Source organism: Poecilia formosa, unplaced genomic scaffold, assembly GCF_000485575.1.
Source record: "Poecilia formosa unplaced genomic scaffold, Poecilia_formosa-5.1.2 Scaffold244, whole genome shotgun sequence".
Lineage (NCBI taxonomy): Eukaryota > Metazoa > Chordata > Actinopteri > Cyprinodontiformes > Poeciliidae > Poecilia > Poecilia formosa.
Window position 1 is genome coordinate 700,712 of NW_006800183.1, and position 12,416 is coordinate 713,127.

General features: G+C 34.3%; 1 protein-coding gene across 2 annotated transcripts in view; it reads right to left on the reverse strand.

Annotated features, from left to right (window-relative positions):
- Positions 1 to 389: 389 nt before the first annotated feature.
- The window catches only part of ocrl (OCRL inositol polyphosphate-5-phosphatase), a 29,031-nt gene continuing 17,004 nt past the window's right edge, over positions 390 to 12,416 (reverse strand). The window contains exons 15-24 of one of the 2 annotated variants that reach the window (XM_007569684.2): positions 10,814 to 10,949; positions 9,699 to 9,809; positions 9,426 to 9,591; positions 8,371 to 8,600; positions 7,144 to 7,167; positions 5,907 to 6,026; positions 4,805 to 4,889; positions 4,345 to 4,472; positions 4,154 to 4,265; positions 390 to 3,044 (exon numbers count right to left, since the gene is read on the reverse strand). In XM_007569684.2, the coding sequence (XP_007569746.1) occupies positions 2,920 to 3,044; positions 4,154 to 4,265; positions 4,345 to 4,472; positions 4,805 to 4,889; positions 5,907 to 6,026; positions 7,144 to 7,167; positions 8,371 to 8,600; positions 9,426 to 9,591; positions 9,699 to 9,809; positions 10,814 to 10,949 (1,237 nt within the window). In that variant the 3' untranslated portion in view covers positions 390 to 2,919. The remainder of the gene's footprint in view (positions 3,045 to 4,153; positions 4,266 to 4,344; positions 4,473 to 4,804; positions 4,890 to 5,906; positions 6,027 to 7,143; positions 7,168 to 8,370; positions 8,601 to 9,425; positions 9,592 to 9,698; positions 9,810 to 10,813; positions 10,950 to 12,416) is intronic. The other variant, XM_007569686.2, reaches the window with a different exon arrangement.

The window sequence follows — 12,416 nt, forward strand, 5'->3', positions numbered from 1 at the left end:
AAAATGCAAAGATGCATTTCAGTAAAAGGAACAATCTTGACAATCTTTCTGTTTCTAATAGAAATTTGAAAATCATTATGAAGCGATATGCCGTTGAGTAAGTTGATATTTGAAATATTTCCATAATAGTCTTCAGAGCTGGAAAAGCAAATTTTCTCTTAATGTGAATAGGAACAAATATGAAGGTTTATATATGACATTTTATTTTATTTTTTTGTAATGTAAAGTACTCTGAACTGTCTTGTAGCTGAAATGTGTGGTGCAAATAAACTTGATACTTTCTGCCCTTTTTCTTTCATAATTTCTTTTAGTTGTTACACGAACAATTCACATTTATTATTGTGTGAATTAAATAAAACAAAATGAAAATCAAAGTGTAGAACAAGGGACTGGTTCTATTTTTTTTTTTTTACCAGGCTGGGTCACAACAAAAATAAGTTGAAAACACGACATTGGCATTTCATCTAGTTTTATTCATCTTAAATAAATTAAAAAGTACCCAAAACATTAAAGTCGCTGTTAAATGTACCTTAAATTTATGAAACAAAAAAATGTCAGATGACGTTTTAAATCCAAAATTTAAAACTGTTCAATCACGTTTTCTTGCTAATGACAGTTTGTATTTCTACTGAAAAGATTAAGTTTCCTCAAGCAACAGTAACCATTTGGCAAAACTCACATTAATGTTTGATTTATGGTTTTCACCTTAAAGTGTGTTCTTATTGTCTCTGTAGCTTAACATTTACTGCTTTTCTGTATTTGGGTTTTCCGGACATCAGTTACTCAAGATGCTGATCGGAGGAAATGAGTGTCATGATTGTGAAAACTAAAGCTGACATTTGTCGAGAGAAACCGTTAAAGAGGAAACATTCAACAGACTGAGGGGGGGAAAAGTTCCTTATTTCTACAACCACATGTTTTTCAAGAGTTGGAATCGGGAAAATAGCATCTTCAGTGGCACAGCTGAGACCGGAGTACAAAACCGTAGATAAATGAGGGCTTCAATCTTGGTACATCTGCTCCCAGAAAACACTGCAGCACTGCGAAGAGCTTTTACTCAGCAAACACTCGATACAGCTGCGGTATGAGACATGTGGGAGGACATGTAAACAAACACAGATATAAACGGTACCACTGTAATGGCTGACAGGAGACAACGTCACAGAATCTCACCACCGGACAGTCATGAAACACAAAACATTCATATTTACATCGAGACGTCAAAACCCTCGGAGGGCGGCTCTACACTCGGCCAGGAGGTTTAGTGTGATAAGTTTGTTCTGTAAGGCTGACAGAACTGAATGTACGGAGGGAAAAACATGACAAAAATACGGTGTTCGTCGACCTGAGTGAAGCTGAAATTAAATAAAATTGCTGTCAAGCCCTGGTGCAGAAAAAAAATCTTTGTGCCGCTATAATTTTAAAGATAGCAATACATTTTTCGAAAGGTCAACCTCTGTTTACAAAACAGCAAATTGTGTGCGAATCAACTGTGCTTCAAAATGTTTAGTGACACAAATATACAAAAAAAATTATATAATCTTTGTTTGGTTTAATTAATGTCTGTAGAAAAAAATTTTTAACAGCACAAAAAAATTGCTGAACAAAAGTAGCAATGTTGATTGACGCCATATTTTGTTTGTTTTTGTAAATGTAGACTGGCCGTTTCACCTTTGATGACCTCTGGAAACACATTAATATCTTCAAAATGATAGCAGCACAAAATGTTTTGCACAAACGTTTGACACCAATTTGAAGAATGTCTGCAGCCAACTTCAATCAGGTTGTTGTTCATAGTACTGGTACAAAAGTAAACCAAACTGCAGTAAAAAGAAAAAAAACAAATGTTGCAAACGCAGGAGAAAAAAAAAATATAAATAACAGTTAAAATACAACCAATGTGTTGGATAATAAATTCTATTCTCTCCTCAGCTAAAATGCAGCAACAAATGATTGTCGTTACTTAAGCATAAACATTCGTAGTAACTAAATACTATACTTATCCCATTTCTACGGAAGAAGATTAGGGCAATTTAAAAAAAAAAAGAAAAATTTGACTTTTTTTTCTCAGAATCGCCTAAATGCACCATTAGGCAAATCTAATTATAAAACGCAAATCTACCAAATAATTTTAGGACAGTATTTCCAAGAGTGAAGATTTACAAAACTTATAACAAGGAAGAAAAAGTTATGTGATCATTTTTATATCCTAACAAAATAATTGACTTAATTTATGTGGATTTTGACATAACCTGACCGAATTATAATTCTGAGTTTAAAGTCAGAATTCTGAGGAAAAAAGTCAAAAGAATTCTGAAAATAATTCTCAGACAAAGCCAGAATTCCAAGTTCAAAGTCAGAATTATGAAAGAGTTAAAAGAATTCTGAAAATAATTCTCAGAAAAAAGAATTCAGACATTAAAGTCAGAATTCTACGAAGAAAAAAAGTCAGAATTCTGAGAGAAAAAAATAAAATAAAAACTGAAAAAATGTCAGAAAAAGTCAGAATTAAAAAAAAAGAGAGAAAAAAAAAGTCAAAATTCTGAGTTAATAATTAGAATTTTACCTTTTTAGTGGCGGCCCTAATCTTCTCCCGTACATTTCAGACTAAATGATCAACAATATTATTTACCCCCACTCCTGGAAGTAGCACTACTGCGTTTAGTGTGGGTCTCTCTGGATAGCGTTTCCACAGTTTCTCCACTCACTGTTTTTTGGCATGAGTGTCTTCCCGTAAAGAGTCAGCAGACAGCGAGGTCTGGTCTCCGTCCTTTAAGTCGTTAAAAAGTGTGACAGTTCAAACTCTTCTCATGTCGAAAACGCGACGCCTGCTGAAGTCAAAGCCTGTGACGGCCGAATTGGTGAGCGGTTCGGTGAAACAACGCGGGTCGGCGACCCGGCGGGTCGGGCCGTCGTTGGTTAGTCGTCGTCTGCAGACATGAGGAAACCCAGGATGAAGTTGATGGCTTTCTGTCGGTCCTGACCCGACTGCCTGCTGACCATGTTGGGTGGCGGTCGGATGAGGAGGCTGGCAAAGAGAGTAGCTGGAAACACAAAACCGTCCATATTAATGTCTTTTATCGTTACAGTAATCATGTTTATTTTTTTTTTTTTTCATTCATTCTCAATATTTATAATATATATTCTAGGAGTCCTTATTTGTTCAGTTAAATCTCATTATTTTTCTTATTTATAATTCATATTTTATTACTCTCACACTGCATCCTTTTCATTTATTTAAATTACTGCTTACATGTTTATCAACTTCCACTCATTCACTTTTATTCATTTAGCCTCAATCATTTTTTAAATGAATTTCTTTGATTCTCACAAAATAAAATGTTATTGTTAATTTTGTTTTTAATTAAGTCATTCATTCCTGGCTTTAATTTTTGTTAATTAGATTTTTTTCTGCATTCAGCCTAATTCTCATTTAATTTGCTAATTCCAAATTATTCTTGGTCATCTTGGTTAGTTTGTAGATTTCCATCTATTCTTGTTTTTTTGTTTTTTTTACTTTCATGTATTTTGTTCATTTTTAATTTTTATTCATTTTCATCAACTAATTGTTCTTCAGTTTCCTTTTATAAATTTATTAATCACACAAAACAAACATTACAGACAGACAAAAAGCGGTATCAATTTACTAAATGTCAATTCTATTTATTGTTAATTTCCTTTAATATTCTTATTAACCGATTTATTCTCGGTAGTCTCGCATTTTGGTTCTTTATTTCAGATATTCATTCACGTTTATTCATTTTTTATTAGATTATTTTCAATTATTTGTTTTGATTTATTTACTTAATTTAACTTAATTTATAAATATTCATCTGTTCATTTTTATTTTGCATATTGATTCATTTGCTCTTCAATTCTTTTTGTTCATTCATTTTTATTTTCCATATTGATTCATTTGCTCTTTCAGTTCTTTTTGTCCATTTTTATTTTTGCGTATTGATTCATTTGTTCTTTCAGTTCTTTTGTCCGTTCGTTTTTATTTTTGCGTATTGATTCATTTGTTCTTTCAGTTCTTTTGTCCGTTCGTTTTTATTTTTGCGTATTGATTCATTTGTTCTTTCAGTTCTTTTGTCCGTTCGTTTTTATTTTTGCGTATTGATTCATTTGTTCTTGCTGTTGGTCCGTTTCTTACCGATGAGGTTTGCTGTTAGGTTGTTGTTGTTCGAGTGCTTCAGCAGTTCCTTCAGGAAAGACATCAGGTATCGAAACACGTTCCGATGCGGCCGGGAGAGCTGGGAGACCAGCTGTGAACGTCAGACAGACGTTTACTGCAGCAGATTCATCACTTCGCTTTGTGTTGCAGAAACAGAAACCTCTGCCTACCTGCTTGCAGAGGCGGCTGTCGTGGGAGCTGTCAAGGCACCGTTGGTAGAGTTCGTAGCAAACCACCGGCTCTGGCAAGGCCTCCAGGAAGATCAGCAGAGCTTCGGCTACGGAGTGGTTACAACCAGCTGGACCAAAGTTACGGAGAAACTGGAGTCCAGTGGAGTTTACACAAAGAACAACAGAGTTTAAAATGCGTGTCTGCACACATCTGTTTATTTTCTACCTACACAGTTTCCAAAGGTAAGTGTTTAAAATATATATATATACACACACATTATATATACTTTTAACTTTAATCAACCTAAAATGTAACATATTTTATAAGCTAATGTGAAGGTAACCTTCATTAACATCTGGAGCATGTTGTAGATGATATTGTTGTTCAGGATAATTCAATCTCATCATTGCAGCTTTTAAAAATTAAACCTGATTTTTAATAAAATGATGTCAAGGATACGTAGAGACTCCGGGATGCTGGTGTCCAGGCAGTCAATGATGCTTTGGAGCTCCTCCTGCAGGCCTGGAGTCTGGAATAAATCCTCCTGCAAGCAAAAACATAACGACTCAAACGCCAGATCATCCAATGGCACAAAGTATTAGAGACATGCGAAGAAAGAATACATTACAGGAATAAAGTCAGAATATGGAGAGGAAAAAGCCGTATGACAATAAGTTGAGATAAAATAAACTCATAATATGAGAATTAGTATGATGAAAAGTCACAAGACGAGAAAGTTGGAATAATACAAGAGGTAGTTTAACAAAAAGTAAATATCAGATTAATGTGTAATAAGAGAAAAAAATCAGAATGAAATGAAAATGAAGTCATAATATGAGAATAAAGTGATAATAATACGAGAATAAAGTGATAATATGAGAATGAAGCCATAATGATATGAAAACAAAGTCGTAAAATTTTTAAAATTGTTATGAAGAGAAAAAAGTCAAAATATTACAAGAATAAAGTTGTAATATTTGTGAAATGAAGTAGTAATTTTATATCTCCTACATGAAAAATAATAAACATGATAAATGTTGAGCACCTTGTAAAGTTGCATATGTTTTTTTGCAAATGGGACCAAACAAACTTAATCGAGCTGATCACGTCTTTGTAAATCTACACGTTTTCTCTTATTAAAGCGACTTTTTTCTTGTAATTTTACGACTTTCTTCTGGCAATATTGGGTTTTAATTCTGAAAATATGACTTTATTCTCAGAATTTCAAATTAAAATATAATCCTTGTCTGTCCCCAATAATCTGTCATAATCTAGAATCTCTGGATTACAACAAAACTCCATTTATTCGATTAATCAAAGCCTAACTTCATCTAAAATTTAAACTTCTTCATGTCGGTGATCAGACAACAGAAAAAGTAACTTAAATAAAATAAACAGCATTTTATTTCACTTAAACTGACCTGATGACACTTCATCAAACTTTCTTTTTGTTTAGAGAAACCATAACTTTCTCTTCATTGTGTAAGTCATTTGATAAAGTCAGACCAGCGTGTGTTTTAATCAGAAACTGTCGTTGAATAATCTGGGCGTGTCGTCGAACCTGATCGCAGGACTTGGTGAAGAGGTGGTTGACCAGGATCCAAACCTCTTTGGGGATTTTCAGAGGGACGTCATCAGAACTTCCTCCATCCGCAAACAATAAATTCACCATCGACTTTTCCTGAGAAGCAAATAAATTAACAGTTTCTATCAAGAAAAATGTTATTTTCAGAGAAACATCTCAATAAAAAGCAGCTAATTTGATAATTTGAAGGGGAGACATTTCACAAAGCTGGAAATGTTATTTTTGTTTCTGCAAATGGATCCCAGGTCCAGAAATAGCCAGTTTGGGTCATTAAACTAATGAAGGACAGACCAGGAACATCTAAAACTTTAAGATTACTTCTTCGAATTACTTTTAATCTTGTGTGCTCCAAAGCTTTGGGATGAGATGAAACATGAGTCGAACTTTCACTGGAGGCGTTTTAACCGTTTCTCCTCCAGGCCACATGATGTTTAATGACAAAGATAAAACCTCAAACTGAACTACAAAGCTGACAGAGCTGCTGCTCATGTTTGATAACACTGAACACCAAAGCCGACAGGAAGTTAATATGTATCTAGTTTTATGACAGAATATTCAAAGCTGACCTATTATGCGCCCTTGAACAGGTTGGGATAGGTTAAACAAAACGTGTTCATTACAGTTTTTGCACAAAAGCAAAGATTTAATGAAGCGTTTTAGGGTTCCTGTCACTTTAAATCCTAATAATATGCTCCTGGCCACGCCAACAAACTCAACATTTTACACTCGCATGTGGAAACGGATGCAAACAGATGTGCAATCATACAACTGAACATCTTTGAAAAGCACAAGTGGAGCCTCCTGCACAACCAAAAAGAATGCAGCAAGTGGTTCATCAATGTTAAGTCAACAACAAAACATTCGTCTTTTCCAGCAGCCATTGTACAGCGGTAACAACAGCTCACCAGACAAAATCACAATAATTCATGTAACTAACAGAATTGGGCAAAAGAAATTGTATTTCAATGAAAACAATTTTTTTTTTTTGTTAAAACATGTTTGTTTTTCATTCAGTGGGTAGAGATACTTCATAAAAAAGTTACTAAAGTAAAAGTACTCCAAGTAATTTTTTTCAGAAAAGTTACTGAGGTAAATTTAACTAGTTACAGCTGAACTAGGATTTCGATAACGTGGCGTAAAGGGAATAACTGACTCGTATCTGGGCCGATGCCGCCCTCCAGTATCAGATTATTGGTTTCTGTTAATTATTTACCTTTTCTGTACTGCTGTCCTCTCCCTGAGCAAGAAGCCAGCCCACAACCACAGCAAAGAAACGAGCAAGACGAGGAGAGAAAACACACAAAGTGAGACGTGTAAAAGCAGAAAACCCCCCAAAATTCAAACGCTCTTACTTAAATGTTTTAATATCATCAATCAATCTGACTGTTGAAATGGAAATTCAGGAGTTTATCCCAAAGTTTAACCAGATAAGGTGGAAAATATACAGGAAGAGATGATGAGACAAGAAAGAACAAAGTCAAAGTTTCCTGGATTTTTTTTTCTTTTAGGAAATCCTGTTAAATGTTTGTGCTACTTCCCTGTTCGCAAACAGAAATACACAAGTGGAGACATGTTATGTTGCTAAATATAAACCGACTGGTGACTGATTTTAGCCTGAGGGACCAAATGAGCCCTCACACGTTCACACTCTGCAAAAACAAAGTATTACCCAGGAGTTTTGGTCCAGCAGTGCAGACATGTCGGTACGCTTTGAAACAAAACTACAAGCAACTTTTCAGCAAAACACAAGAGCTTCTTTTAAGTCAGTAAATACATTAATGGGAACTGTACCAGTTCCTTTGGCAGATTATTTCACTTACTTGTAATTTATTTTTGTCTTATTTCAACATATTTGCACTATTAGACCAAAAAACTTTTTTTGACGTACAATTTCTACTGCAAATATCTTAGTACACATGAAAGTAAACAAAACTTAAGTGTCCAAACTTTTTACACCGAGGGATAAAATTCCCCAATTAAAAACAAAAAAATATTACTGATTCCTTTGTCGTCTACCTTCACAACAATAAATAAAACATGTAATATTTTACATTTCCCTTAATGTTTACAATTACTTGGTTTAAGTTAATGATTCTTTAATATTGATAAAAAGTACTTGTTCTAATGGCAGATTATTTCACTTATAACATGGGAAAAATATGTTATTATACAGGAAATAATCTGTCATTAGATCAAGAACGTTTCATCAATATTAAAATAATTATTTATTTAGAAACAAGTTCCTGTTTCTTGCTGAAAAGTTACTTGTCAGTTTTGTCTCATCTCAAATGAACTCAAGATATTTTCACTAGAAACTACTTGCTAAGATTTGTTGCTTTTGCAGGTCAAGTTCTGGTCACAACATTGTGATTATAAATGAGCTCAACCCAAAATAAATTCAACGCAGTAGCTTCTACAGCAGCTGCTGCGTTTCCCTCACCAGGTCGATGAGGTTGGCGACCTCTCTGACCGGCTTCCTGATGCGGCACAGAGTCTCCAGTGAGGTGCCGAAGCAGCTGGACAGGTAGTTCCCAGAGATGGTGATGAAGTAGTCTTTGCCGCGGTCCAAATGGAGCACCAGGATATCATAAATAGAGTCCTGTCCAGAGTTTAGCAGGGTAACTGAGTCTTTACTTACATAAACCTCCAGGTAGATTTCCAGGGTCTCACCTGCTCAGAGAACACAGAAGAAGTCCAAAAGAAAACGTTTATGTCTTAGGAAACGAGGAGTTATCCTTTATATTAATGTGGTTTTTGGTTTTGCTGCTAATGCTGATGAACATTTAATGCATGAACTGTGGCTTAGTAAAGAGTTTGTGAAATTTTATCACGGTAAAATTCAAGCATTTTCAAGGGAAGTTTTCAACTTTTTGCAGATAAAAACAATAAAAATGAACTAAGTCAGTTCATGACTGTATATAACTTATTACCGTTATTAATAAAGTCTAGTTATAGTATTCTACCTTCTACAGCAGGGGCAAAATGAACTAAAATATACCATAATTTAATGTTTTATACACCTGATTTATCCAAGAACAAAGCACAAACAAAAACAATTCCCAATTTCAATAATATTGTTTAACATATAAAAGATAAGGCAACCTTTATTTTAATTACACATAGATAAGTCAACTAGAAATGAGGAATAATAAATATTCATTACACTGAATCAATCAAAACAAATCATGTTAAGGTAAATAACCTTCCTGCTGAAACATAAAAGAAAATTACAAAAAAAACAATTTGGAAAATGTTTTCTGGCATTTAGCAAACAGAAATAATTTTTGTAAATCAAACCTACATAAAACAAGAAAAGTTTAGGCTGATTTAACTTCAAATAGAGAGAAATAAATATCTACATGTGTCTTTTTATTAGGTGTATGGAAACTCTGGACTTTTACAATATCAACCACTTTTCATATCTCGAAAACATTTTAAAGGATTTGAAGCTTCTGTAAAAACAGATTAAAAGAAAAGGAAAAAAATAAATCTTACTTGGCTCTAAGAATCCGTCACTGGGTTCGGCTCGCAGCCACGGCTTGCAATAGTTTGGGTCGTTTGGTTTGGGGATGAAGGCAAAGTGACATGGCACCTGGCCGTCGTTTTTGATCAGGAAGCGCTCCTTCTGCAGCTGCCTGAACTTAACGTCCTTAAACGTAAACTGCAAAACGACGAGGAGAAATCCAGCAAAAAGCTCATTAACCCCACAAATTTACACGTTTATTTGTAAATATGTGAGTTTATTTTAAAAAGGTTGAGCTTTATTACATCTATCCTGCTGAGAGACACAGAAGGAAGGCAGTCGTTCTCCATTCGGTCCATGGCGCGAACGATGTCTTCAAACACTCTTTTCTGGCGCTGCTCATCCACGACTTTCACCTGTTGCACAAACAAACATCAACATGAATCCAAATTAAACAAATTTACATGTTTGGTACATGATTCATTAAAGCTGCAAAGAAATAATGTTCATAACCGACTTTTAAGACAAGTTATATCTAAACAGAGAGGAAGAGAGCTAGCATTAGCCTAGCATCTTAGCAAAAATCCTCAGCAGCGTGAGATGCACGCCTCGTTAAGACGTTTTGAAGCTTTATAAGCCAAAACAGGTGATCCTTTTAAAATAAATGATAAATAGAATCATGTTTTAGAGAAATTTGAAATAAAAAGTTTTTAAAACTCTCAACATTACTGCAGACACTGTTGAAATTTTTGTTTATATCTGAAATGTTTTTATTTTCTACAAAAGATTTTTCTTTTACTTCCACCTTGGCTACAATTTAATAAAAAAACAGTTACTAATAACTGGCAATACTTCAAATCTCAAAACATTTAAACTATTTTCTATACAACTACAGAAAATGTTGACTTTATATAACGACTTTTTTGGGGGTGAAATGTGTTTATTTTATCAAAAATATGGATTTTTTTAAAGAAAAAAAGCAGAGGTAAAACAGAATTTTGAAAAAATAAAGTAATTTTTATAAAGCTCTAAAGTCAGGCAGCTTACTGTATGTAAACAATGCGATACGATAAAGTACTTTTCTATTCTACTCTATTTGTTTTGATATCTTTAAGTTTTACCTGACTTGTTTTAATCTTAAAATTTGTTGCCACACTTCATATCCAGTTTACTTTTTTATTATTATTTTTAAGTCATGTGTGGGGAAAAAACAACACATTTTGTTTTTAATGGCATAAAAGAACTAAGTTAGAGAGCTGCTTATATTCTGCAGTAAAAATCAGAGACGCTTCTGATGAAAGAAAAACTGTGGGTATAAAGTGTCGTTTCGTCTGCTTGGAAGCTACAAACGTTTTTAAGTTATTTTCTCATCTTGTTCTGGACCTTTAAGCCTGATATTTGTCACTCCCCAACGTCTTACCCCGATTTTGAAGAGCGAGCTGACCGGCTTGTGGTCGCTGGTTTTCATCTCCATGTGGCTTCGGTATTTGAGCTGCTGGACGTTGCTGCCGCGCCACAGAATCCTATCGCACCAGGCGGGGATTCGGCACTTCCCGCTGCAGGAAGCAGATAAAGTTTGAGAGGAAAATATGAGTGAAAAATACAGAAAGTCCTGGAGGAAAGAACTGCTGACGCTGCGTCAGGGCAGGAAAACGCTTCAGCTGCTGAACCGTGAGGCAAATTTATAGAAATTAAATCAGGAGGAAAAGAGAAAACTTAAGTTTAATCTGCCATCAGATTCAAATTTACAAACATCCAACTAATAATGCACGTTCGCTTTTATTCCTACTTTTTCTTCACATACAGTTTGAGCAGAAACGATTAATCATGATTAAGTGATTATTGAAACAATGGCTGACTAATTTAGTAATCGATTAATCGTTAACTGGAGAACACAAGCTCAAAAACGGTTAATTTCAGAACTTAATTAGTTGTAGCTGAATTACTCACAGCAGTAACTAAGCTAAAAATGAACAAAAATGTAGACATTTTGCATTTAAGACAAACCAAAAAACCTTAACTGTAGGTTCATTAAAATTCTGTAAAAATAAATTTAAAAATCTCCTCCTAATATCATTTACTATTCAGTTATGAACTGGTTAATCAAAAAATAGCCAATAATGTATTGATTAAATCAAGAAGAAAGGACTAAAGGTTTTACATGTTAGAAATATTTTTAGTATTTTATTGCATTTTACAAAATAAAATCTTTATCTTATTATTTATAAGAGGAACTGAATAGTTTATTTTCATTTTTAATATATTTCTAATATCGTTTTAAAAAACTACAGATAAATGACCAGAACGTGTCAGATTTTGTTTAATGTATTGATCGTCAGATTAATCGATAGATTAAGTTAAAATAATCGTTAGTTGCTTCTGTCAACAGTAAACATTCTGTATTAGTTTTTATTCTTACTTTTTCTGCACATACAGTACAGACCAAAAGTTTGGACACCTACTCATTCAATGAGTTCCCTTTATTTTCATGACTATTGACATTGTAGATTCACACTGAAGGCATCAAAACTATGAATTAACACATGTGGAATCATGTACTAAACAAAAAAGTGTAAAACAACTGAAAATAAGCCTTATATTCTAGTTTCTTCAAAGTAGCCACCTTTTGCTGTGATTTTGCACACACTCTGCATTCTCTTGATGAGTTTCGAGAGGTCGTCACCTGAAATGGTTTTCACTTCACAGCTGTGCCCCGTCAGGTTAATAAGTGGGATTTCTTGCCTTATAAATGTTGTTGGGACCATCAGTTGTGTTGTGCAGAAGTCAGGTGGACACACAGCTGATAGTCCTCCTGAATAGAGTGTTAGAATTTGTATTATGGGAAGACAAAAGCAGCTAAGTAAAGAAAAACGAGTGGCCATCATTACTTTAAGAAATGAAGGTCAGTCAGTCCGAAAAATTGGGAAAACTTTGAAAGTGTCCCCAAGTGCAGACGCAAAAACCATCAAGCGCTACTGTTACGGCCCCCCCCTTTCTGAGGAGGAGGGGAGTAACACGACAAC